Source organism: Colossoma macropomum, unplaced genomic scaffold, assembly GCF_904425465.1.
Source record: "Colossoma macropomum unplaced genomic scaffold, Colossoma_macropomum, whole genome shotgun sequence".
NCBI classification, from domain to species: Eukaryota; Metazoa; Chordata; class Actinopteri; order Characiformes; family Serrasalmidae; genus Colossoma; species Colossoma macropomum.
In genome coordinates this window covers 26,014,126-26,041,314 of record NW_023494791.1, presented here as the reverse complement: position 1 = coordinate 26,041,314, position 27,189 = coordinate 26,014,126, and the positions used below count along the sequence as shown (strand labels likewise).

The 27,189-nt window shown below is 40.5% G+C and overlaps 1 protein-coding gene across 1 annotated transcript; it reads left to right on the top strand.

Moving 5' to 3' along the window:
• Positions 1-215: 215 nt before the first annotated feature.
• Positions 216-27,189, top strand: trim9 (tripartite motif containing 9). Its single transcript, XM_036574618.1, is given in 11 exon segments — positions 216-588; positions 590-1,192; positions 14,491-14,586; positions 16,132-16,254; positions 18,269-18,379; positions 18,866-19,019; positions 19,303-19,448; positions 21,061-21,199; positions 23,336-23,639; positions 26,181-26,343; positions 26,875-27,189. Coding segments are annotated over 11 exon segments (2,208 nt in total). The 5' UTR covers positions 216-297; the 3' UTR covers positions 26,953-27,189.

Sequence of the window (27,189 nt, the reverse complement as noted above, 5' to 3'; positions counted from 1 at the left end):
GTGAGTCGTATCAGTAGGAGTGCTTTAGTCTGGACGCCGGGCCCCATCTCGCTGCACGCTGATTGGTTGCTTCACTTTAGCTGGCAGCTTCTTTGGCGAATAGCCGTTAACTGTGGTCTTCAGTTACTGGCTGAGGACAGGGCCTGTGCTGTGTCTCCGCCCGCGCTATAAAGCTCCCCTCCTCCGGGTCTCTGCGCGCATTCCGAGGACGGAGGGCAGCGGAACAGAGGCAGAGTGACGGTGACGGTAGCGCTTGTTGTTTTTTTTTTCATCCCGAGCTTCATTATTTTGGCCAAGATGGACGAGATGGAAGAGGAGCTGAAGTGTCCGGTCTGCGGCTCGTTTTTCCGCGAGCCCATCATCCTGCCGTGCTCGCACAACATCTGCCTGGCGTGCGCGCGGAACATCTTGGTGCAGACGCCGGACGCTGAGTCGCCTCAGAGCGCTCGCGCCTCGGGCTCTGCCGCGTCCGACTATGACTACCTGGACCTGGACAAGATGAGCCTGTACAGCGAGGCGGACAGTGGCTATGGCTCGTACGGAGGCTTCGCAAGCGCGCCCACCACGCCGTGCCCCAAGTCCCCCAACGGGTGTGCGCGTATTCCCGCCGGCCGCGCCGCCCCCCCAGCAGCAGCAGCACCACCTGCTGCCTCCGCCGGCCGCCCCCGGCGCGCCTCCTCCTCCTCCTCATCCTCATCCTCATCCTCCCGCCATGATGATGATGATGATCCCGCGCAACGCGTGCCTCACGTGCCCGCAGTGCCACCGCAGCCTGACGCTGGACGAGCGCGGCCTGCGCGGCTTCCCCAAGAACCGGGTGCTCGAGGCGGTGGTGGAGCGCTACCAGCAGAGCAAGGCGGCGGCGCTGCGCTGCCAGCTCTGCGAAAAAAGCCCTCGCGAGGCCACGGTGCTGTGCGAGCAGTGCGACGTCTTCTACTGCGACGCGTGTCGCGTGCGCTGCCACCCGCCGCGCGGCCCGCTCGCCAAGCACCGGCTCGTGCCACCCGCGCAAGGGCGCATCAGCCGTCGCGCGAGCCCGCGCAAGACCTCTACGTGCACGGAGCACGAGCTGGAGAACCTCAGCATGTACTGCGTGCAGTGTAAGACGCCTGTTTGCTACCAGTGCCTGGAGGAGGGTAGGCACTCCGCGCACGAGGTCAAGGCACTCGGGGCCATGTGGAAACTGCACAAGGTGAGGAGCGGAGCAGAGCGTGAAGGATGAAGCGGATGTCAGTAGGATGAATGGCTGGAAGTGCGCTTGTGACCGCTTTCACTGTCTGCTTTATAAGAAACACCAACTCTGTGCTTCCATTCACTGGCCACTTTGTGAGGCCCACCTTAAGGTCCACTATCTAGGTGTACAGACACTAAATGTGGCCCCTCTGTTGTGATGCACACACTCTATCAGCCACCATTCAGCAGTGGGCAGTTTTTCACCACAGACCTGCTGAATTTGACGAGATGGTATAGACCATTCTCAAAACAGCTGTGACAGCAGTGGCATGGCAGGGTGTGAGGTGATGGTATGAGTGGACCAGTCACACGTTCCTGTTTTTGTTACGCCTATCATTGTCACTGCTGGGTTGAGAGTGTTCGACAATTCACAAATATCCATCAAAAAGCTGATCTGTGGTCAGAAACTGTTTCTTGATGAAGGTCTATAGCAGGGATGTCCAATCTTATCCAAGAAGACCTGGTGTGGCTGCAGGTTTTCACACCAAACAAGCTGAAGCACACCTGATTCCTCTTGTTTAATCAGTCGGTCTTAGTCTTTAAACATTTCATCAGGTGACCTCCTGCTTTGTTGGAGTGAAAACCTGCAGCCACACTGGCCCTCTGCAGATAAAATTGGACACCACTGGTCTAGAGGGTGGTTAACACAAGTTTAGCATGGCAACAGACAGGCTCTAACTGTACACCAGCTAGGTAGATCTGTGAAGTAGATGTTTCTGATAAAGTGGCCATTTTGGCACATTTAAGGTTTCATTTACTTTCTGTGAAGAACCCAGGAGAGGTTCTTCACAGAAAGTAAAGAGCTTGGCATTTAAGGATTCTCCAAATCTGAACCCAGAAGTGTTGTTTAGGAGAATGTGACAGTGGAAGGTGGCAAATATGTTGTGTTCTTGTCATTGCTTTATTGATTGGGTCTTCAGACTGTAAGGAACCTCACAGAATATGAAAAATTTCTTTAGTATTTGAATGACTGCATCCTTACAGTTAAACTTGTGTACATCACTCTCCACTAGTGGTTCCCAGCTCTGGTTCTGGTATACCCTTGATCCCACTAATCAGCTAATCAGCAGGCCTCTCCTGAGTTAAAGTAGGGGTCCAAGAGCAAGAAAAACACTAAATTGTGAAAAGCAGGGGTACTTTAGGACCAGGATTGAGACCCACTGGTCTACACTTGTCCTAGACTGGGCTCTTTTTCACTCTATAGAAGGTAATGTATACCTTTCAGGTTCAGAAATGGGGATTTCACTGTGCAGAATCTCTCTACTCCATCAAGAATCCTGTCAAGATGGCCACTGTGAGAATTCCTCTGAGGGTGTGATTGTTGGTCACTAGTGTGCTATGGTGGAATGGCACTCAGAGTGTTCACCGCTTAATAAGTTGTGACAGGAATGTGGCAGTGAAGAGCAGAGGCGGTGGCACTGTTCGTGTTAAAATTCAGAGCACGAGCGAAAAGGAGCGAACTGTGATTTAGACCAAACAGAGCGGACAGGGAAGGGAAGCGCTGTTATCTGAGTGAATGAAAGATAATAACCCTCAGATCTGTAATCATCTCATTACAAATGCCCTGTGATTGATCTAGAAGACTTCAGTCACAGAGCAGATTCACTGCAGGCTGAGAAGAAAGTGTTTCTTGGTCACTCCATAAGAGCTGTGTCAGATGAACAGGATATTCCTTGTTCTTCAGCTGGTGTAACTTTGAAAGTAGATCATTACTAGAGGACTGTTCTACCTGTTCCTTATGGGAACTGTGTCTCCATGGTGATGTTAAAGGGATATGTGTACTTGTCTCCATGGTAACATTAAAGGGATGCATGATTTTGGCCTAGAGCAGTAAAATGCTGCTCTTCCACTCTGTGTGTGTGTGTGTGTGTGTGTGTGTGTATTAGGGCTGTGCAGTATTCCATTTGTTAATCATTATAGTGACATTGGCCTTTGCGATATTGATATTGCAGAAAGCTGCAATATACAAATCAGCTTTCTCAGCAATCACAACATTCTTTCTTGGTGTTGCGAACATCCTGACCAATCATATTTCCAGATTAATGTGTCTGTGGGTGTTTTTGGGGAGTTAAGATATTCATTGTAATCCAACAAGTGTAAATTATTTAGGTCAAACTGAGGCAGACCAGTCTGTAACAATATCTAGTTTACTAGTATTTTGTCAACATTGTGTGTATGTGTGTGCGATAGGGCTGTCACTATCAATTGACCAACTGAGTAACCTAGCAATTATTTTGACAATTAAATAAAAAAAAAACCAAACAGTCTTAACTGAACAGATTTAACTGAACAATAATAAATTATGCAAAGCTTTTCAAAGATTCCAAAATACAAGTCGCCTGTGCAAAAATGCATAAAAAAGTGTTTCTGTTTTTAAACTGTCCAACTGAAATTTAATGTATTTTGGGTCATTTTTGATGACATTTTGAGAACTCAGTAATGTTACTTTGAGCGAGTCATTTTATGAACTTGTCACCACGTTACATATCACTATAAAATAGAGTTAACCTCAGAAACGTTCACTTAATAAGTAGCATGAGTACCACCACTATGAAAATGCGAATTCTGCAAGTGCTTCTATGAGAATTTCAGTGTTTTAATATGATCAAGTTAGTGTTGGTGTTCACTTCCCACACAGGGATTAATACCACTTAGGCCAGCTCTGTTTAAACATAGGTCTTGTGACAGCCAAGCAGGTGACCTATTCCAGATTTTGTAAGCTTTTTTTTTTTACAGTGAATCCTTCAGTAAAGGCTAATGGCTTTACAGTGACCCCCAGACGCTCTGTTTAGTATTCAAAATGCAAATTAATTACTAAGCCAATTTATTAAGAACATACATTTTTGAGTAACCGGTTTTAATCAAGTAATTGTGACAGTTTAGTTTGCAAGCAAGAACTTATCTGTAATGAGACTTAGCAACAAGGAGCACCACTATATAGACAGAATACCGCCCCCCCCTCTCTCTTCCTCTTCTCTATATCATCTTCGTGAGCAATCTTTGTCTGAAGGTTTTGACTTCATCAGTGTTCAGCGTGTGTGTGTGCCTAGACACTGCTATCTGTGTGTAGAGTGGGAGACACATGCCTATCCGGCCTGTTTGACTGTGGGATGTTATTTTGAGAGTGAGGTGACACAGCTGAAGACTCCACTCTACAAAGGGTAGATTAAGGATGTGTGGGTGAGTGTATGAGGTGTGTGTGAGGCTGGTTATGCACTCTCTTTAGCCCATATTGCGATAATGTGTGGGAGTTGAAGGGAACAGATTTAGAAGCACTGCAGTATTACCCACTCACGCAGGCACACGCACACACAACGTAACACTGTCTGCGTGTGAGAAAGTGTACAGCAGAGCTTTTGGGTATGACAGATGGGCCGAAGGACCCACCCAGGGGGAAAGACTTAAGGCTCTCTCTCCTCTTGGTGTTCACTCCGTGGTGTGTGTAGTGTGTGTGAGTATATGTCCTGGGAAAATCATACTCAGGAGTGACACACAGACTCTGATGACTGGGGTACACAGCTGTCACTGTGTGTCCTTTGGGTATCTTTTGTGTATGTGTGTGTGTGTGTGTGTGAGAGAGAGAGTGTGTGTATGAGTGGGCTTGTTGTATCCTGTTATTCCTCAGGGGACAATGGAATCCTTTGTCTGTGGGGCCTGTTGTCGTGGCGATGTATCAGATTCCCATGGCCATGCTAAGCTGGGGCCAACATAAAGCATGTGTGCATCTTCTGTAGGCTATGGGCCTAATTAGGGAGTTTTTCAGGTCAGTTATGTCATAAGAAAACCTTGTATCGTGTTATAAGAGAAAGAAATGACATTCTTGAAAGAGAATTCCTCAGATTTTCCAACAGTTCTGCATAATTAGATAGTTAAGAGTCATCCAGAGTGGTTTGATGTGAAATGCTCCATTCCAGAGAAGCTTGTCGAGTCAGAATTGTTCACAGTGGTGGTGATAGGAACCAAACATGTGAAACATTTAATGCTTCTAAAAGTTCCCTCACAGAAAGCTCATACATGAAATGCTTATCAATATGCTGTCTGATGCTATTATGTGAGACACTTTTTTATGAGAAGGTTTTGGCCTAACTGTAGTCCCGTAATGGTGGAGAGGTACATGCAGGGCATTCCATGGCAAAATAGCCCCCAAAGGAAACAGATTTTCAGATTTTCCACCATTTTATCATCATTAACATTAAATCTAAAACTCAGAAGACACATGTAGGTTCACTGGTCATTTTGGCTATATTTGAGTTGTAGACAGTGCGACTGTAAGTTTCTCTACGATACACCATTTCCACATCAAACAACTCTCAATGACTGCTTATATCTCAACAGGTGACGTATGTAGAAACTTTGAAAAATTGGTGGAATTCTGCTTTAACTTTAACATACATTAATGTAGCAAGATTATTAATCATCACAAACTGTTCACACAATGTAAAGGGCAGCCAGCTGGCGTTTTTAAATGGTAATGGCAAATGGTATTATTTGTGTCTGGACTGGTATTTATTTAGTTATTTGAGTTTGACTATTGTGGATTATAATCGACAGTGGAGATGTGTAAATTGTCTGAAATTGCACTAGAAGACAATGTATGCACTCCACTAAATGATCCATGACTCAAAACAAGGTCAGGTGTACCTTTAAGAAAGTGGGGAATGACACAAGCGCAACAAGGTAATTATGAGAACAGTCAGATTTATCTCAGTGGTGGTGATGCCAGAGAGTGTCATAGGGTATTGATTGGAAGCTTTGTAGCGCTTTCATTCTGACCAGCCCACAGCGGGACAAAGAGGAAAAGAGATTTCCTCGCAGATTTAAATGAGGTATATAAATCAAGCAGGCCATATCCTGAAGTGTTAGCAAATTGAAACCTTTTGCAACAAATATAAGAGAGAATGAGTTGTTTATTTTTATATTTCTTTGTGTATGTGTGTGTGTGTATGTGTGTGTGTGTATTTGTCAGTGTCTCATTTTTACTTTAGTTAGATAAGAGATGAGTTGAAAATGGAATTGGAATCCAATTCATGATGGAGAGTTTTTTCCATAGTCTGACTGAGGACACACAAACCACCCACACACGCACACACACACACACACACACACAAAAACCACACAAGACACAGCAAGCTCTAAGCTCAAGCTCTGGCTGACACTGTTTGTCTTTTATGTTTTTTATGTTGTTTACATGTTTGAATCTAGTGGGACTGTCATAAAATGTGTTTGATTGGCCTGTTTGCTTTGTGAAAAGCTGTGTGAATGTCTTTTTTATTTTCACCTTTACTCTTGCCTTGAGGGCTTCTGTTCTGGAGACACTGCAGAGCCGTAGTCATTGTTGGCTTTTTCCCAGAATGCAACACTCAGCTTCTCTCTAAAGCACCCTGTTTGTCTTCTACGGGGCTCAGGCTTAACCCGAACCTCCACACTGGGGCAGCTCAGGGAAAAAGAGGAGGTCGTTATCTGGTATTGATCATGTCTAATAGATTCAGTGATAAAGGTCACACTGTGTGTGTGTGTGTGTGTGTGTGTGTTTGTGTGTGTGTGTATTCATCTCATTATCAGGGACTTGTAAACATTCACTACTTAATACACACTCTCTCTTCTACACACTAGTGTTGAAAAGTGCACAGAGCAAATTCTCACACTCATGTGCACTGACCAATCTCTGCACGCAAGATCAAGCACACATGCATACACACACACACATAAACACAGACAATAGCCTATATAACCCCCCTTTTCATTGTAACCATAAACACCAGTATACCAGTTTAGCTTCTCTGATGAGCATGAAATGGAAAGCAGTGCTGTAAATAAAGCTGAGAAGATACATTTTGAGCTTAGCTTGTTTCAGTGTGCTTGTCTGTGTAATGGAAGTGGGAAGTATTGTTTTCATTTTAGAACATGGAGATGGCACTTCTAGAAAGTAAGTGTTGCCATGGCAATTATACACTCTAACAGTAAAGGATTTTTACTCCAGTACTGGCATTTTACTGCAAAGTACTGGCATTTTGCTAGTGTGTTTCACGTGTCAATCAGCCCAAACAGTGTGAGGTTCAGGCTCCCAAAACAGGATTAAAAAAATTGACCTATAATTCGTCCATTAGCCAATTTGCCGGCAATAAATCATCGTCTTAATCGGCCATAAAAATGCATGATTGATGCAGCTCTACTTCTTGGCTTAGAATTATGGCTCTAGCAAAAAACTTCAATTGGTATCAAATCTTTACATTGTTTAAAAAGGTTTTTCACATTCACACATCTCATTTCCAAAAATGTTTGTTCAGAAAAACAAAATTTGCAAAAGTTTGTTCAGGAACCCAAAATAGGTTCTTGTATAGATTCTCTCCAAAAAATGTGAGTGAAGTGCTTCAATTAAAAATCACTCATTTTAAAGCTTAGCTGTTTTTAAAGAAGAAATATCGAGATCAACCAACACTAATGGTTTTAATACTAGTAACAGCATCGGATTAGAAAAAATGGTATCGTGCCATCTCTGAATAATACATCAAATGTTTTTTTGTTGGATTTTTACTTTCATTTTTTGCGGTCAAATGAGTGCACGCTGTTGAATATTATTGTAATCTGTTATGGCTGATTCTAATATAACAAAACTGATGCAGTTTATGTGCCAACTTCAGACTGATGCACATTTATTCTGTATTTATGTGTACTTCATTTCTTAAATATGTTATTGTTGTAGAGGACCATGTGCAGATGGCCAGATAAAAAAAGCATCCCCCATCTCTTTCCCTTACCCTATCATTTCATTCCTCCCCAACCCTCCTCCCTGATCATCTCTTCACAGCTATTTTACCCTCTTTGCTCAGGCTTTTCTCTGGATCTACAGTTTCTGTTGTATATCTTTCATGTCAGAGCGTATATTCAAGGTTAGCTGAGGACTGTTCAGAGCTGCTGTGGAATAATTAGGTCAGATATGAGTGGTCCCAGGTGCTGTAGAGGCGCAAAAAGAAGAGATGGGGAAAGACAAAGAAAGAAAATAGCACACTCGACAGCAGTGGGGGAATGGCTAGAGAGCCGCTCTATCTCTTTCTGTCATTTTTGCGATTTCACTCCGTCTCATGGATCAGTGTGTTCTGTGACAGCTCTCTGCTGGGACAGCACTCATCTGCAGGATCACTGCAGAGCCAGAAACAGCCTCCCTGCTGCACAGCTCAAGGCACACACACACACACACACACACACACACACGCACACACAGGTTTTCTAGGTCCAGTGTCCTCTGCCTAATTATAATCTTCAACTGCAAAGACCCACACGTGAGTCCAGTAGTTTCATAGCAGCTACTGAATAATTTATAGTTTCTGAGTCTTAAGATGAATAACAACATGCTCAATATTCAGTTATTGATCTTAAGATTTATTATTCAGAAGCCACTATAAACTATTCAGTAATTACTGTGAAACTAAAATGTAAGTTTTTAGAATTTGGGATTGTCAATAGGCCACATACAGTTAAGGGTTAACCACTTAAAATCCCATCAACATCTTAAGTCTTAATATTCAGTATAATATTAATATGGGAAACAATGCAAACTGGCAGAATTAATCTTAAGTTATGAGTATATAAGAAAATGTTGGACTCTCTGGTGAGCCCTTGACATTTGAGGAATCTTTGAAAGAAAACAGACTACGTTCACCTTACAAGATGGAGGAGGCATAATAAGATTTTTTTTTGTCGTAAATCTGACACATCACAGGACTGTGAACACAAAAATCTGATCTTTTAAAATCATGTTTCACCCACTTTCATATGTACTCCTAGACTGGATACATATTTTATACATGGTCATGTGATCATGATGGAACATTCAGAATTCATGTTGGTTTGTTTGTTTTTGATGCACCTCATGGACCTGACCTGCAACTCACTCCCACACATTTAGCAGGTGGAATATTCTCCACAAGCAGCCGCTATTAGCACTAAAATAGTTTTTGGTGCTTCACATCAATGACACTATGTGTCTTGCAGTGTTTTTACATCACACTTCATGCCATATGTGCATATCACTGTCTTCATCATTCAGTGTCAGCAGCAGCTAGCTTGATGATAAAATGTGCTCATGCAGGTACTTTCAGGGCAGAGGTATGTTCGCAGTAATGGCAAATATGATTCACTTACAAATTCGAATGAGAAAAAATTAAGGTAAGAAAATCAGATCTGAGCAAAAAATAAATAAATATATAGAATCAAGCAAAAACAGCCAAGAATTGGTCCGAGTTAAGCAGCTAGAATAGAAACCTCCTACACTAACAGTCAAATCCTGCTGATAACAAAGACTTAATAAGTGAGACTGCTCACTATGCACACTGAGCATAATAGCGTTTGTGATTTGCATTATTAACATATGAAATTGTGAATTTATGAGTGACAGTATTTGTAGGAGTGTATTTACTGAGGAAGTGTGTGTAAGTCTATAGTCATGTAGATATTAAGTTTGTGGGCATTCTGGAATAAAGATTCATAATGTAACAGACTTCTTCATCTTTCATCTATAGTGGGAAACCTTTATTATAAAATGAAACACAAAGAAAATAAAACAAAAAACTAAGCTAGAGGTTTTGATATAACAGTGATTATACATTGTTGCTGTGACTGTGTTGGTGTGACTCAAATTTTAGATGGTAACAAGTATCCTGGTTTATTCTGAAGAGTCTGCTACACTTCATGTTCAAATAACAGCATTCAAAATGTTACAATCACATCCAGAATCCTTTGGGAGCCCCTTTTAAAAAACTTGCACACTTGGCTCTCTAACTCTGAACAGATTGTAGTTTTGCTATGGCCTCAGGCCTACATATGCCACTTTTTTCAGTGCCAGACCAGTACAGTGTTCCAGCCTGGGGCTGGACAATGCTTGTCAAAACTCAGCCACAATGTTTGTACATTCAGTGCTTTCACAGTGCAAGATATATCCTAATGTTTTATGCTTTTCTCAGTTTGCCGAAGTGCTATGTGAAAAGTGGCCTGTGTTTGGTAGTGTGTACTGTGGAGGCTCCAGACAAAAAATTAGCTTAAAGAGCCACTGGCTTTTGAACAGAATTTGCAATAGAGTCTGCTTCATGTTGTCATACCTGAGCCGCACAAATTCCTGAAGCCAAGGAGTGCTGAAACGTGTTTCTGTGGTTGTGTTCTTGCATAAAGTGCTTAAAGTGGACGATTGTTCAAATACATCTTCGTGTGCATCTTTTACTGGTCCTAGCTGAGTCAGACTAGGGTTGAGTAGATGATTGTGTGAAAAATCTGCTATTTTTCACTTCACCATTTTCTACACGCTGACATTCACTGCAAAAAGCTCAGCTCAGCTCATCTGCTTTGTTTGTCACGTTTTGCTACTCTGGTTGAAATCCCGAAAGCACAAAGGCATTTTTTTTTGATAGGCGGATGTGTCCATGAGACACTATAGCCTGTCAGTTACGTTTTAAGATGTAAAATGCTAAAACAAAATATATAAAAACAAAAAAGTAATAAATGCAAAACAATAGTAATAAATAGTTACCCATGAAAAATAATAATAATCCAAAGTTGCTACCTGTCATCACTGGCGACTTATTTCATTTTATTATTCGCAAATTAATAATTGTGGCTGCAATTGCGACCAATTTAGTCACAATCTGGAGCCCTGTAGAAGAGATCATCAGCAATACTCAGTCCCATTCCTGGAGTTAATCCTGCTCTTGAGTCAATGTGTATGGTGCTTGTTAGAGGAATAATTTTGCAAAAAGTCAAATTTACCCAACTTTCCCCTTACCTCAAATGTTGTCAGTCAGCCAAAACAAATTAATAAAGGACATCACAAAGCTACAAAGTGTAGTAGCAGCCACTTTTATAGATAACAGTATGTTCATAGACTGTCAGAAACCACAGCTCTATATTGTCTGAGGCAAATATGATGATTTAGGCATACAGTTTGTTAATTGGTGTATGAGATTCTATTACTTGTTAGCTCCACTAGCCTTATAGCACCTGCCCAAAACTGTACTACAGTATGGAGTACAGTGTGAGATATGGTATGGTCATATAGTGTGTTATGTAGTGGTGAAATGATACACATTTTCAGAGTCAATATGATTTTTCAATTCTGAGGTTAAGATTGGATTCGATTTTCTATATTCTACGTGTTAAAAATATTTTGATTCTACAGAGCCCTGATTATATGCACAGATTGGTTTGGTTGAGATAAATAAAAGTTCTCATATATATTTTTCTGATTCTTTTGTTAGAGGGAATCAAAATTGCAAACCCCTCAAGTGACTTCGGAAAATAAAAGATTTGAGCATGAGCATGCGTATCATAAGCCCCACCCCCTCCCTGCCCACATTACTCAGAAAGCTAATCCTACATGCCAAGTGTTGATCACTGTCAGTGATTTTCATGAAACAGTAGATGAGAGACCATTGGAAGGGACAGAGGAGTGTTTCACCAATATGGTTATAAAATTTGATATAGTGTTCATTTTTTTCTATTTTTCAATCCTATATAGAAATTCAAGCCCCTTCAGTATTGTTTCTGTATGTAGGTATAATGACCAACAGCAACAGATTGAATTCACATTGCAAGCCTTTACTGATCTTTGATAAGATTGTTCGTGTTAGTGTAGATGTGGGCAGGTTAGAGCAGTGTGCGGTGTGATTGGTCTGAGCAGGGTGCATGAGCAATGTAATTGGTTGAGCTTTTAGGGTCTGAAGCTGCAGGCGCAGCGTAATCAGCTCTGACAGCTTCCTGTCACTCTCTGCAGCAGAAGAAAAGGAGTGTAATTAAACGGGTCTAATCGCCCTGCAGTGAATTATTTATGCACAGCATGTTCTGTCACTTCACTCTTTTTCATAAACTGTACACCTACACACTGAACCCCCAACACCCCCACCCCACCACAAAAGCAATTAGATATGATGAGAGAATGACTCCTGAGTCCTCTTAGAATGGTGACAATTTTACTGATGTCAGCAACAACCAGCAGTCATCACCTTTTCCTGCTCTGAGAGTGCTGATACAGCTGAGCTCTGATACACACACACATACACACACATGGTTTTATCTCTTTACGTGAATGATTAACCTCGCCCGTGATGCTGAGTGCTGTGGCAGAGCCAGGGCACGAGGATCATAAGATCATTTAGAAAAGCATGAAATTTGATATTGATCTGATTTGATTGCATACTCATAGTCTGTAAACACTTCAGCACTTGAGAATGAGACAGTAATGTATATTCAGCTCACTGCTACTAGCACTGCACTTTTGTAGGTGTGATGAACGACAGCAACAGATTGAATCTGCATTACAATCCTTTATCCTGAGCTTTATCCTAATCCTGTTCTTTGATGAGGTGGATTGGGATTGTTCATGTCAGTTGTATGCACTGACACACTCATGGCCTGTAAACATTTCAGCAGTTGAGGATGCTGCTGTAATGTCTATTCATCTCACAAAAGTGCAATGCTAGTAGCAGTGCACAAGCCTGCAGTGCTGAAAGAAAAATCAGTGTTGCGTGGTGTGGTGAAGAGAAGTCAGTTTAAATTGGCCAAATTGCATTCAAGCTCTGTTTTGCAGCATAGCGCGGTCAGAATACGGTGGTTAGCTATAAAAGAACACCAAGCTCAGGCTCAGAGCCCCGTGCCATTCTGCTGTTTTTCTCTCTCTTAGCCTTTCTGTTCCCTCAGAGATCACACTTTGGAATTCTTGTGAATTGCTCTACTTTTCATAATTTGGTGGCCTTTTCCATGCACACTGATCCACAATATCCTGTGTACACTCTTAAAAGAGATCAAGGGTTCTGAATAGAGCCATGAACACTCAAAGAGGCATTTGCATACTTAAATGGTTCTTTGCATGGTGAAATAGCTGTTCAGATTGATGGAGAATGTGTTGTGTATGGATCTATATAGAAAATTGGGTCTGTGTAGCACCATAAAGAGTTCTTCTATTGTTACAAGCATGACATTATATCAGTAGCAGAACACTTTTGGTTGGCTTGGCTGTATAATAGGACATAACCTGTGAGAGCAAACGTGATTTAACACAAGGATAAAAGTTTTGTGTCCTGAGAGACAGTATGTCTTACCAGTGCACAGTATTTACACATCTTTATTTAAAATGTGTAAGATTTAGATTACATTATAATGCATCCTAGTTTCTAACAAGGTACTTGGCAATCACTGAAAGACATATGCATTACTGACTAATTAAATCTATTTTTTTTGTTCTGCCTTTTAAAAAAAACTGCTTACTATCAGACATTTGATATAAAATATTTATATAGTTAGAAAATAAAAAAGCTAAAATACTTTATAATAAATTAAATGAAATAAAAGTTCTCAGATTTAATTCTTCTTAAAAAGTACAGTAAAAGGGAAAAATGTACGATGACAAGAGTAAATGTAATTCATCACTTTCCACCTCTGCCTCTGACCAATCACAATGTTTTTACTGTGTGCTCTGATTTTCCTGACAAGGTGAGTTGGAGAAAAAGGGGAAATCTCTCTTGCTGGTTGATGTAGTAAAGCTGGGATGTTTGTATTTCACTCCTGCTTCCCACACTCACACAAAACACAGGGTCACTCGAGTCTCTCTTAGTCTGTTTCCTGTCCACTCCCCCATGGACTGCTCTTACATTCCACAAACTTACATCAATACACACCCACACACAAACATAAGCCTTTAGAGATTTGGGGCATGCATCCACAAGCCTGTATAGTTTTGGGGGTTTTTCTCTGTTTGTTCATTCTTTGCTCTCAAAGAAAAGCCACCCCCCTGCTGTCACAGAAAGAAACATAAAATCATCCCAGTTGAAAAACTGTCGTCCTCTCCCTTTTGCATTAACGTTCTTATGTGATTTCTTCTATAAGCATATAAATTCATTTTAATTACAAAGGGCTTATACTTCTGTAGCAATAAATGGCCACTGTAATACTGGTATAAGATGTATGTGAAGTCTAATATCTGTAGAAGTGCACATGGCTTATACAGTGTTTAGTGTAAACGAATGGTTGTGTAAAGTATTAAGGTTTTCTAAAAAAGTATACAAGCAATTTTTTTGACCTCTTGTCTGTGCTTGAAAACTTTTTTTACAGTTTTAGCACAGTTTACAGTAATACTTCATATCACTACAGCAGTGCTGTGTTCTCAATGTCCCAATCCAGCCTCACCACCAGGGACAGCAAAAAGATCCTAGTATTCAGACCTTTAGACAGAAACACATTTATCTAACCTCTCTCTCTGTCTCTCTCTGTCTACAGGAGCAGCTCTCTCAGGCACTGAACATTCTGTCGGATCGAGCCACTGAGGCCAAAGAGTTCCTTGTTCAGCTCAGAAACATGGTGCAGCACATACAGGTACTGTTCCACTTAGGACACACCTCTTAATCATTGAATTCAAGTGTTTCGTTCAGTCCTATTGCCACAGGTGTATAAAATCAAGCGCCTAGCATTGCAGTCTGCCTTTACAAACATTTGTGAAAGAATCAGTCATTCTAAAGAGCTCACTGAATTCAAGTGTGGTACTGTAATAGGATGCAATCATTACGACCCATCAGTTTCTGACATTTCTTCCATCTTACATCAACTGTGAGTGATATTATTGAAAAATGGAAGCATTTAGGAACCACAGCAACTCAGCCATGAAGTGCCAGACCATGTAAAGTTACAAAGCGAGGTTGCTGAGTTCTGAGGCGCATAGTGCATATAAGTCGCCAACACTCTGCTGACTCAATAACTGCAGAGTTCCTAACCTCCTCTGGCCTGGAGCTTCATGGCACGGGTTTTCTTGGTGGAGCAGCTGCATGCAAGCCTGACATCACCAAGCACAATGTCAAGCGTTGGATGGAGTAGTGTAAAGCACGTTGGAGCAGGGGAAGTGTGGAGTGACGAATGACACTTCTCTATCTGGCAGTCTGATGGATAAGTCTGGGTTCAGCAAATGCCAGGAGAACATTACCTGCCTGACTGCAGTTGTGCCAACTGTAAAGTTTGGTGGAGGAGGGATAGTGCTATAGTGTTTTTTTTAGGAGTCCCCATCAAACACCTTTGGGATGAACCAGAACGGAGATTACAAGCTAGGCCCTCTTGTCCAACATCAGTGTCTGACCTTACAAATGCTCTTCTGGATGAATAGGCAAAAATTCCCACAGACACACTCCAAAAATCTGTAGAAAGTTTCCCAGAAGAGTAGAAGCTGTTATAGCTGCAAAAGTTGCCTATGTATTTACAATGCAATGTCATAAAAGCTCCTGTATGTGAATGTGTAGGTGTCCCAATACTTGCATCCATGTAGTGTATTTGGCTCCTGTTTCACTGAAAACTCGCTGTCTGATTAAAACAGTTTGTCCTCAAAGCTTTGAGGATTCATTTTTGTTAGTACGTTAGCGCATCAGAGCGCTAATCTTCGCTTAGCTTACACTGCACTAGTTTCATGACCTACAACTTTGGCAGGGACTGAAAATAAAAATAAATCGCAAAACAACAAAGTGATCGTATGTCAGCCATTTTAGTCTTTTTCAGTACATGTAAAAAATTAGTACATTTCAGTGCATTTAAATCTTCTGTGCCTTTAATGTAGCATCCAGCACCGTCCTCGATAGGTATCAGCTATCGACTGATCATGTGGAAAGGGGACTGGTGATTGGTTTTTGGCCCCAAAAACACTGATTGGTCCATCTCTAGTTCCACTCTCACACACACAAAAGATTTAAGGAAATTCAATGGAACATGTTTGATGTGAGAGTAAGAAGGAGATGGAACATGAGCTTAAGATGAGAAGAGGAAGATAAAAGTGCATTCTCACTCTTCTCATACATGTGCACATTGCCTGCCCTTCACCTGTGCTATTACTTTATTTAGCCTGAATCTAAATGTGTGTATGTGTGTGTCTGTCTTGCTCAGGAGAATGGAGTTGAATTTGAAGCCTGCTTGGTGGCTCAGTGTGACGCATTGATTGAAGCACTGAACCGCAGAAAAGCTCAACTACTGACCAGAGTCAACAAAGAGCACGAGCACAAACTCAAGGTAAACAAACGTGCACACCATGTTCATAACCTTGACACTAACTAGCAGTAGACAATGAATGAATTGTCTACTGCTAGTTAGTGTCAACATTATTTGTTGTGTTACACTGTGTGGAGATGGTCATAGTGCAAGTGTCTTGTGTTGTTTAAAGCTGTGATTCCCAGTGCAGGTGTACTGGCCTGTGTTGTGCTGTGTTGTGTTGCACTGTGCTGTTATGTTGTGCTGTGCTGTGTTGTTTTGCATTGTGCTGTGCTATATTTTGCTGTGCTGTGCTGTGTTGTATTATACTATGTTGCGTTGTGCTATATTGTGTTATGCTATGTTGTGCTGTGCTATGTTGTGTTATGCTATGTTGTGTTATGCTATGTTGTGTTGTGCTGTTTTGCACAGTGTATGTTTTGTGTAGTGTTGTGCTGTGGCAGTGCTGTAATCAGATGTTTTTTGTTGAGTACTTTGCTGCAGTGTGCTGTGCTGTGTTGTCTTGCATTGTGCTGTGCTATATTTTGCTGTGCTGTGCTGTGTTGTATTATGTTGTGCTGTGTTGTATTATACTATGTTGCGTTGTGCTATGTTGTGTCATGCTGTCGTGTTATGCTATGTGGTGTTATGCTATGTTGTACAGTGTTTGTTTTGTGTAGTGTTGTGCTGAAATCAGATGGTTTGTGTTGAGTACTGTGCTGCAATGTGCAGTGATTTGTCATGCTGTGCTGCTCTGTACTGTGTTTTGTGTTGTGCTTTGCTGCTTTGTGTTATAGTTTCTTGTATATGGTTTGTGCTGTGTGTGTTGTGTTGCATTGTGCTGTGATGTGTCATGTTGTGTTGCACAGGACTGTGTTTTGTTGTGCGGTGATGCATTGCATTGTACTGTGTTGTGGTGCGCTGTGATGCATTGCATTGTACTGTGTTGTAGTGTGCTGTGTTGCATTGTATTGTGTTGTGGTGTGCTGTGGTATGTTGCTCTGTACTGTGTTGTGATGTGTTGTCTTGCATTGTAGTGTTGCATTGTGCTATGTCATATTGTGCTGTGTTGTGCTCTCTTGTACTGTGTTTATGTTGTGCTGTGCTGTGCTGCGTTGTGTTCCACTGTACTGTGCTGAGCTGTGCTATGCAGTGAATTTGTTGTGCGTTCTTGTACTGTTTTTTGATATTGCTGTATGGAGTTGTTTTGCATTGCATTTTGCTGCACTGTGTAGTGTTTTGCTGTGTCTTTTTGTACTGTGGTGTGTCGTTCTTTGCCGTTTACTGCTGTGCTGTTTTGTGCTGCGCTGTGTTATTTACCACTGTGCTTTGATTGTCATGGTTTAGATTGCTCTGGCCTGCTGCTGCTTGGCACAACTCTGTTCAGGCCTGCTCCTGCCTTTGGTCTCCATGGAGCCACAGACCTGTTGCTATGGTTACCAAAATGTTAGGTCTCCAGAATTGTTTAGTGGCTCAAGTGAGAGGAAGCAGATACCCACGCATGCACACATACGCAGCAGACATGCTGTTTCTGTCTGCTGTAGATATGTAGTCAGTTTGATTCCAAGTGGTAGTCACAATTTATATTTTAAACCTATGCATGATTTCCATCATGGACCTTGGATTATTAAGGATGGACATCACCTAAATGTATGGCATGTACATTTTCATAAGGAAGCAGCTATATGGTCTTAGCCACACACACACACGCACACACACACACACAGACACACACACACACACATGCGCAAGGAAAACACACACACTGCTTGCTCAAAGAGGATGCAAAGAGCCTTTCCTGCTGTTGCTTAGCAACCCAGCCTCAGCACCAGTAATGGTAGGGAGATTCTGATATTCAAGCCTTTAGACAGAAACAAAGATTTATCTCACTGATTTATCTAAAGTGGAAGAGAGAGTGAATGAGAGAGAGAGCATTAATTATTGTGCTCAGTATCACTTTTCATCACTGTTCAACTGCGTCTTGTCTTTTTTTCTATCCTTTCTATATCTCCCCTCTCCCTCTCTTTGTATCTTTATCTTTCCTTTGCTCTATCAGGTGGTGCGTGATCAGATCTCTCACTGCACGGTGAAGTTGAGGCAGACGACGGGGCTGATGGAGTACTGTCTGGAGGTCATCAAGGAGAATGACCCCAGCGGCTTTTTGCAGGTCACCTAGCCTAAGCCAGATTCTTTTACACAGTATACTACCATAAAAATAAAAAGCACACAATATGAACGAATGTGAAGCACCACTTTTGTTAGAAACATAGAAACATAGACCAGTGTCATTAGAAAGAAAACACTAGTGGGTAGACAAGCCTAATATCATGTAAAAGTATGAATAAGTTATAAATAAATACACCTTTCCAAAAACCAACTGGAATAGACAAACAAAAGCAGCAGGTCAACAAACTACTAGAGGAAATACTGAGTAATTTAAAAGTATAGCATGGTCCTTGAAGTCCAGTTGTGTACCTGAAATGAGTTTTAAAGGTACAGTATGTTCATCCCAGGAGAAAGGTAACTTAACTTATTAAAGTATTAAATTAAAGTAAAAAGCAGGGTATCTAGAGTCATAATGATGATTAAACTGACTAAAACTTCACTACACTTGACCAAACATGGGCATTTAAATATGTGTCTTTGTGTGCAGATCTCTGATGCACTTATCCGTAGGGTGCACATGACCGAGGGCCAGTGGGGTAAGGGTACTCTCACACCTCGTATGACCAGCGACTTTGACCTGACCCTTGACAGCGGCCCGCTGCTACAGACCATTCAACAGCTGGACTTTGTTCAGATGAAGGGTAAGACAACATGTGAATTTGAGCATGTATGCTGATTTGTTTATGCTCATTCGTGTATAAGCAGTCTCTCTGGGCCCCGGAGCCACCAGGTGGCCCTGACCATGTGCTTATTTTAAATGTATTTAATATTATTTGTTAAACAGCACAGTAAGTCCAGAGATTTTCCAAGCATTACTTACTTGTATACTAAAGAATAAGATTGGGTTGCCCCCATAGGATGTTGCTGAGGGACCCTGAATGTTCAGAAACAGCTCTGAGTTTATGACTTTTTGTGTGTGTATAGTCCCTGCAGCTCCAATACTGCAGCTGGAGGAGTGCTGTAGTCAGACCAACAGTGCCACTCTGTCTTGGAAGCAACCGCCGCTCTCTACCATTGTAGTGGACGGCTACATACTTGAGCTGGATGATGGCAGTGGAGGGCAATTCAGAGTGAGTGTTGTGTACATATATACACACAGAAATACACATATACACATACAAAAGTTTGGAATCACTTAACTCTTTAAAATACCAGGCTTATTACATGCTAAGGCTTATTATTCAGTAACTATACAGACTAAAATGGAAACGAGCTGTCCCTAGGTTTTAGAAGTGTGTAGTAAAACTTTGGGCCTGCTGGTGGGACCTGGCCATCGAAGGGGTTAATATAATAATGGTTGCCATTTTATTCAAATTTAACTTATGAGGTGTACTTTGAAATATTAGAATAATAGAAGAAATCTGAAATATTAGAATAACAGAAGAAATTTGAAATATTAGAATAGAAATTTGACAACAGAAAGTATTTTTAAAAGTCTTATTCATTTAACTTTTTCTAGTCTTTTGAGAACAACAAGGAATTGTTAAATAATTAATAATGTGCCGTAATTATGTTCTTATTGTAATTATTTTCAAATTATTTTCCTTGACATGAGATCACCACTTTTGGAATACGAGGCATTCTGGAAGTTAATTTTATTATAACTTCTTAAACATTCTTAATTTCTCAGCTTTCTCAGTCAGTAAATATCACATAATATCCAGTTTTTTTACAATCCCCCCCTTTTTTAAGCATTAGTTTGCTGTGCAGTGCAAACATTGTTAAATCTTCAAAACACATCATTTACCTCCAAAGTCCATTCAGCCTGTAAATGGAAACTATCCTGCAAATCAGCTTGCTTTGAATTGACTGTACATTTTTGCATATGTACACCTACAGCAGTTTAGCCCCGTCCACTGATGTTGAAGTTGTAAGGAGTATTTCACCCTGGACTGCTTTTTAAATGAGGCATAACAAAGGGCAGCCAATCAGAACAGAGATAATTTAAATACAAATACATCTGTCATAAAGGCTCAACAATAAAAACAGCCTGTTTAATTCTAAGTCATAAAGAGAGTTTGGAAAATGGCTATGTAAAAACTAATTATGACTGTTTTTATGAAGGAATTATGACAACTACATATATTTATAAGTGGACCTGGAAAAATGAAAATAGGAAAAATGTATGATATGGGTTCTTTAAGGAATCATCTACAGCTCTGTTCATGATTTTATACATCTATCTGGTATGATTTCAAACTTATGAACAGAGATTCCAGTCTTTTATACGGTAGTGTGTATCAGTACACAAGCAAACATCCACATGTACACACCATTATTGATTCACTCTCTTTAATGTAGGCATATAGTCTTTCTGTATGATATAATGCATGTTTGATCTTCTTTACCACAGCTTGCTATTTATACACCTCTTAGTAGGCTGCTACACAGACATGCTCTCTCTAAACAGGCCAGGCTCTTTTTTAAGCACCTAGGTTCTTGTGTTCTGATTTCTGCTCCATTTTTTTGCTCCAAGTCTGACTGATGAACCCCGGCTCTTTTCTGATTGCTGTAGCCAATTCTGAGAGTCTGTTATAGATAAGTTATAGATCATTATACCATTAAATATGGTTAAATAAAGTGTTGGAAGACTCTGAAGTGTAACAATAAACTTAAGAAATAATGCGCACATATAGAAGCACGTACTCCACTATGCATGCTCACAAAGTGTGTCTTCCGCAGGAAGTGTACGTTGGCACGGAGACTATCTGCACGGTGGATGGACTTCACTTCAACAGCACATATAAATCACGCGTTAAAGCCTTTAACTCCAGCGGCGTCGGGCAGTACAGCAAAATACTGGTCATGCAGACCTCTGAGAGTGAGTTACATAACCTGCTGCCCCACACACACACCTGGTCGCTTTGCCATTAGATATGCTCGGCTCCTGATAAGTAGGGAAGCTGGATGATGTTCAGTATGTAGCTGCTAAGCTAAAACAATAAATGTAATATACTTCACTTTTAAAACGCAGGATAAGCTTTTGTTTCTCATAGTGCTTCTGCTGCCTGTTAGACTGTATGAGATAAGATGCAGCATAATAAGTGAAAATGTTGTTATAAAGCCTTTATTAATGGAATGCTTTGCCCAAAATTGCTAAAAATGAATGAAAGCTGGTGGGGGTCAGTTACAAGTGTGCAGATAAGCTCATGGTCCCTGCTAGCTCGCATTCATTGTTAGCCATGTTAGCTTTTTTGGGGAAAGTAGTCCCAGTTTTTTAATGCATTCCAGTATAATTAACAGAGGTGGGTAGTAACTAGTTACATTTATTCATGTACATATATTCAAAAAAATTTTGACAAATCTGTACTAGATATGGCAAAAATGTAATATGATACTCCTAGATGTTTTCACATATACAATATTTTATAATATTTATTTTTTCTTACATCTAATCAGTTGGAAAATATGAAGTTAAGGCCACATGCTATCGAAAAAACTATGAATGAAAAATTAACTATGAACCATGAAAAATACTATCAAAAACTATGAATGCAATTATTATTATTCAACATTTCCACATTTAACATTTTATTTCAGACCAGGAAGATCCCAAAAAAAGAGAAGAATAGCTCCTAACAAACATCAATTCTTGTACTGATAGACGCTCATAGCTATTAAAGGGGAATTCCACTGAAATTTCAAAATGTCTGCATAATTAAACAGTTAAGATGTAAATAAAGTCATTCAGAGTGGTTTGATGTGACATGCTCCATTCTAGTGAAACTTACAGAGTCAGAATTGTTCACAGTGGTGGTGATAGGAACTAGATGTCCAAAATACGTAATGCCCCTAAAAGCTCCCTCACAGAACGCTGCTACATGAAATTGTTATGACTATATTGCCTGGTGGCTAAAACGTTGGTTTACCATAATTTTAATGTAAGATTTTAGCCTAAAATTGTTTTTTTTATATCAAGTTGTGGCAGAGAGTTGCATGGTGGGTGTTAAACAGCAAAATAATCCCCATAGTAAACTTTTTTTACGATTTTCCACTATTTTACCATAACTAGCATTAAAAACTCAGAAGACACGTGTAGGTTCACTGGTGGTTTTAGATAGTAAATAAAATGGCTATATTTGTGTTGTAGACATTGTGACCCCTGGTTCCTATCACCACCACTGTAAAGAAAATCTGAATCTCCAAGTTTCCCTACAATGAATCGTTTCACAGCAAACCCCTCTGAATGATGATGTTTACATCTCAACAATTAAAACAATGAGTGGAATTCCCCTTTAAGTTGTTTTTCAGCTTCTACTTTTGTACCTCTGCTTAAGCTGAATTGTCTTTTATTGAGTATGGGTTTAAGCTAATCTACCCACCTCTGACGATCAACACGTCTGCTTTAAAAAATAAGTTGTTTAGTACAGAATATGTTAAACTAATGTGTTATGTCATGTTTATAAAGGCTTTATGACTGTTGTTGAATGTGTGAAGTGTGAAAGATAACTGAGCAGATCCAGCTTCCCCGATCAACTGCTTTACCTCCCTCTTTCTCATCAACCTTCCTTTCTATCACTCTATATTTTTCTTTTATCCTCCCCCCACCCTCTCCTTTTCACTCACCCTCTCTTCCCCTTTCCTTCTTTCTCTCTCTCTCTCTGTCTCTTTCTCTCTCTCATCTCAGCCGGACACCCCCCATGTGATATTAAATCTCTAGCTACAGGTATGGATGGCTTTCTTAAACACAATCCTCTTCCTCCTCTTCCTCTTCTTTCTCATCATTATTATAACCATCTCCTCCTGCTACTGTCTTTTTGAGTTGCTGGTGTGTGTATGTATGTTTTCTTTGTATGCATGTGTGTTTGCACTGGTCTGTCTCTGTCATAAACGCGTGTCATTCAAACTGTCGTAATGATTCATCCAGTATAAATCTAAAGAAATCACACATATCTGATGAAGTGTTCAGTGGGTAATACATAATGTGTGAGTTTGTATGTGTTTATTTTTTCTGCAGTTGCTTGGTTCACCTTTGACCCTGCATCAGCCCACCCTGACATCATACTGTCCAATGATAACCTGACCGTCACGTGTAACAGTTATGATGACCGCGTTGTCATGGGCAACACAGCCTTCTCCCGCGGTGTGCATTACTGGGAGATAACCATTGATCGCTATGACAACCATCCGGACCCTGCATTTGGGATTGCACGGGGTGATGTGCTGAAGGACGTGATGCTGGGAAAGGATGATAAAGCCTGGGCAATGTACGTGGACAACAACCGCTCCTGGTTCATGCACAACAACTCCCACACCAACAGGTATGTGTGTTCCTGCATGTATGTATTTGTAGGGGTGTCAGTGTAGGCATGTGTGTCTATGTGAATCTATTAACCCATAAAAGTTATTAATATCATTGTTCTATGTATTTTATTCATGCTACCTAATCATTACAGACACAAATGTGTTATTGATTTCTCTGCTTGTATCAATGAACGTGTGAAATATTTTCAAATAAAATGTACGAAGAGTCATTACAAAGCTTATATTCCATGGAGAGAATTAGGCCACAGGGGTTGAGCATATAGGACAAATTGCAGCTATACTCAGCCTGTGCACAGACATATTGGGGGCAGGGGCTCAAGGGGAAAAAGGGCAGCATACACATGAATTAAACTTACTTTAATTTACAACATATTGCAATCACTCTTAGCAAGGGAGACAATATAATCATGTTTCAGATAAAACCAAACATGGTGTTAAGACCTTTTTCCCAAAGCAGCCAAAATGCACTAGCATTACAATCTATGCAGGAATTTGAACCCCTCCCGCCAGCCTGTAGAGCGGTGGCATTACTCACTGCACTGTTTAATTCCCACAAATACTTGGTGCAGCCAGTTATTCATGCCCCTTGTTGCCAACATTTATTGTTCAAAATAACCACATTATCGAATGTGATGCTTCCTAAAGAGAATTTCGGCATTTTTTCTGGTGGGATTTCCTGCGCTATGGGGACGCGTAACAGGTCGCATTTACTGAGGAGAACCTCAGGTGGTCTAAAGGGATTTTAAAGAATGGCAGAGAAAACAAATACTATTATTATACACCAACTACAAAGGCCCTTATACAGTCTGTAGACAAAGGGACAGGGGCTCAAGCCCCCTGGGATCTGTCTGTGCACGTGCTTGGCCTTTCGACATAACAATAAAACCTCTGTGTAAGCTCAGGTTCAAACTCACCTTGACCTCAAGTACAAGATAACCAATTTTTCATTTTACACTCTACTTAGATTTAGTAGAATAAACATATATTAGAAATCATATAACACATTTATTATATTTGGTACCAGCTAACTAAGTCTTCATAAATAGCTTAAGGTAGTAGTTGAAATAGAAGTTACAATGTAAGAATGAGGCAAAACTAAACAACTTGATTTTCTTTTAAAATATTAGATTGACTCAAGCCACATCTACCAGAGATTTCTATGGTCCTGTTCTGGCATTAATATTGTGGCGTTGGTGTAGAAGGAAATGCAGGAGAGGCCATTATTTCTGCCACAAGAAGTGCTCTTTTATTTACCAGCAGAAAAGGCACACTGAAAAACGGCCAGGCAAAGCAGGCAGGTCACTTCTAGCCATACAGTTCCTCTTTTTGGTAGACACACAGCCCCTAACTATCTCACCACAGCCCAACCTAAAATAATATAAACAATACATACGCACTACTCAAACTCAACAAAACATTAACGGAAACAAAAGAGCAACAAAGGAGGGGGACGCGGGTGAAGCGCATGGTGTAGTTTTGCATACCACTCCTCTTAAGCCCCTTCTGCAAATTGCAGCAAATGGCAGCTGGCACAATATAACACAGTAATAACAATACGCTATGTGGCATTCAGTAGTGCTCAAAGACCTTGAGCAATGCTGGACAATGCAGAGTAGCTGTCCATGCAGAACGTGTCATGAAAAACAAGGATTTCTGTTTTGTGCATTGTGTGTGGTACTGACACATCTGGTGCATTAGCCTTTAATTTCTGCATATGATTTGACTTGTCTGTGTGACTTAGATTTTAGAATCTCTCTCTCTCTGTTTCAGTTAAAGTTAGTTGTCAAATTGTACTTCATAAATGTTTATTTGCTTATGTAATCTTGTTGAATAAAACTCAACCTCTTCCCCATTGGCTCCCGGCAACATCTATTTGCATGTTGTTTTGCTTGATGTACTGACCCTCTTCATGTTGTCTTTTCCCCTGGCCTTCCTTCCACTGGGTGCATGTTTCTTACAATCCACAGTTAACTGACTAGCCACATTGTTGTTGGCTGTCCGTGCAAGTTACTATGTAACCTACTGCTGAGCGTAATTTTTCAACTGCTCAGCAGCACAGTAGTAATGAAATTATACCAATAAACTTAAACCAATAAACCAATAAACTTTATGTTCTTTTTTTACTTGGATTAGTAGAACACAGCCGAATTAGGTTTAATGTTGAAATAACACATAAAAATGATCAGTCCAGTTAATTAGAACTTACTTGTGTGTGATTTACATGAATTCACTGAGTACATGTTACTCAATTGAGGATCTTAGATGCTACTTAACACAGTTGTGTGGAACCACTTAACATATAATTTCTAAGAAAATCCATTTCCATCCAGTTAATTAGTTATCCAGTTAATCAAATCAGTTTAGTGTGATTTACTTGAATTTATTAAGCACATATTATTCAATCAAGTATATCAGAAGCTTCTTAAGACTTGCTTAGAACTTTGACATAATATTGTTAAGTAAATCCATCATTTCAGTTTTTTGTGTTCTCTTTCTCTCTCTCTCTCTCGCCCTCTCTCTCTCTCTCTCCCTCTCAGAACGGATGGAGGGATAGGTAAAGGAGCAACAGTGGGTGTCCTGTTGGATTTTTCACGAGGGATTCTGTTATTCCTTATCAATGATGAGCAGCAGGGTCCCATAGCCTTTGACTCTCTGGAGGGTCTTTACTACCCCGCTATTAGCCTCAACCGCAATGTTCAGGTAACACACACAACACAACAGCCACAATGCCTAAACAACACACAAACAGCAGTAAAACAATTTACTGATATTACAGACGAAGAGTTTATAAGGTGACTTAGTGTTGCGGTTCACACTTTAAATGTACTTTGAATTCATTGTCTCAGCAGCAAATCATAATAATGCATTCATTTGATTTGTTTCAGCAAATACAGAAAATAAAAGACAAAAATTGTTTTAATCTCATTCCAATTAATACAAAGGCCAGAATCCAGATGCCGGGATCAGTACAGCAGATACTTTCAGAGGTCTTCTTGTGCATGTAAAAAGGGGAAGTCCTTGTGATTTCTACAATAAAAATGGGCTAATATGGACACTGAAGTAGATTTATTTTAGTATTTTGTATTAGTATTAAATTAGCTGCCAAAGATTGGCAGTAAAGACTGTGTAAAGAAGTGAAAAACTTTGAGAGTTTGGCAGTTACTGAGAGTTAGTAATGTCCCAGTTACCTTTACCTTTTATATGAAAGGCACCTTTTGTATGTGTGTGTAGGTGACTCTTCACACTGGGCTGCCCATTCCAGACTTCTACACTCCAGGAGAGTCAGACCCTTCAGGCTCCGTCTGCTGAAGACACAGTCAACACACACACACACACACACACACACACACACACACAAACAGATACTGTATATGACTGGATAAGAAAATCCACATATTCTGTTTTCTATGTAAAGTGCTGGGGTGGCTGAGGTGTTAAAAGGGAAATTCGACCAGTTTTTCAAAATTCCTGCATAATTCAGTGGATAAACAAAGTAATTCAGGATGGTTTAATGTTTAATGCTCTGTTCTATAGAAACATACTGAC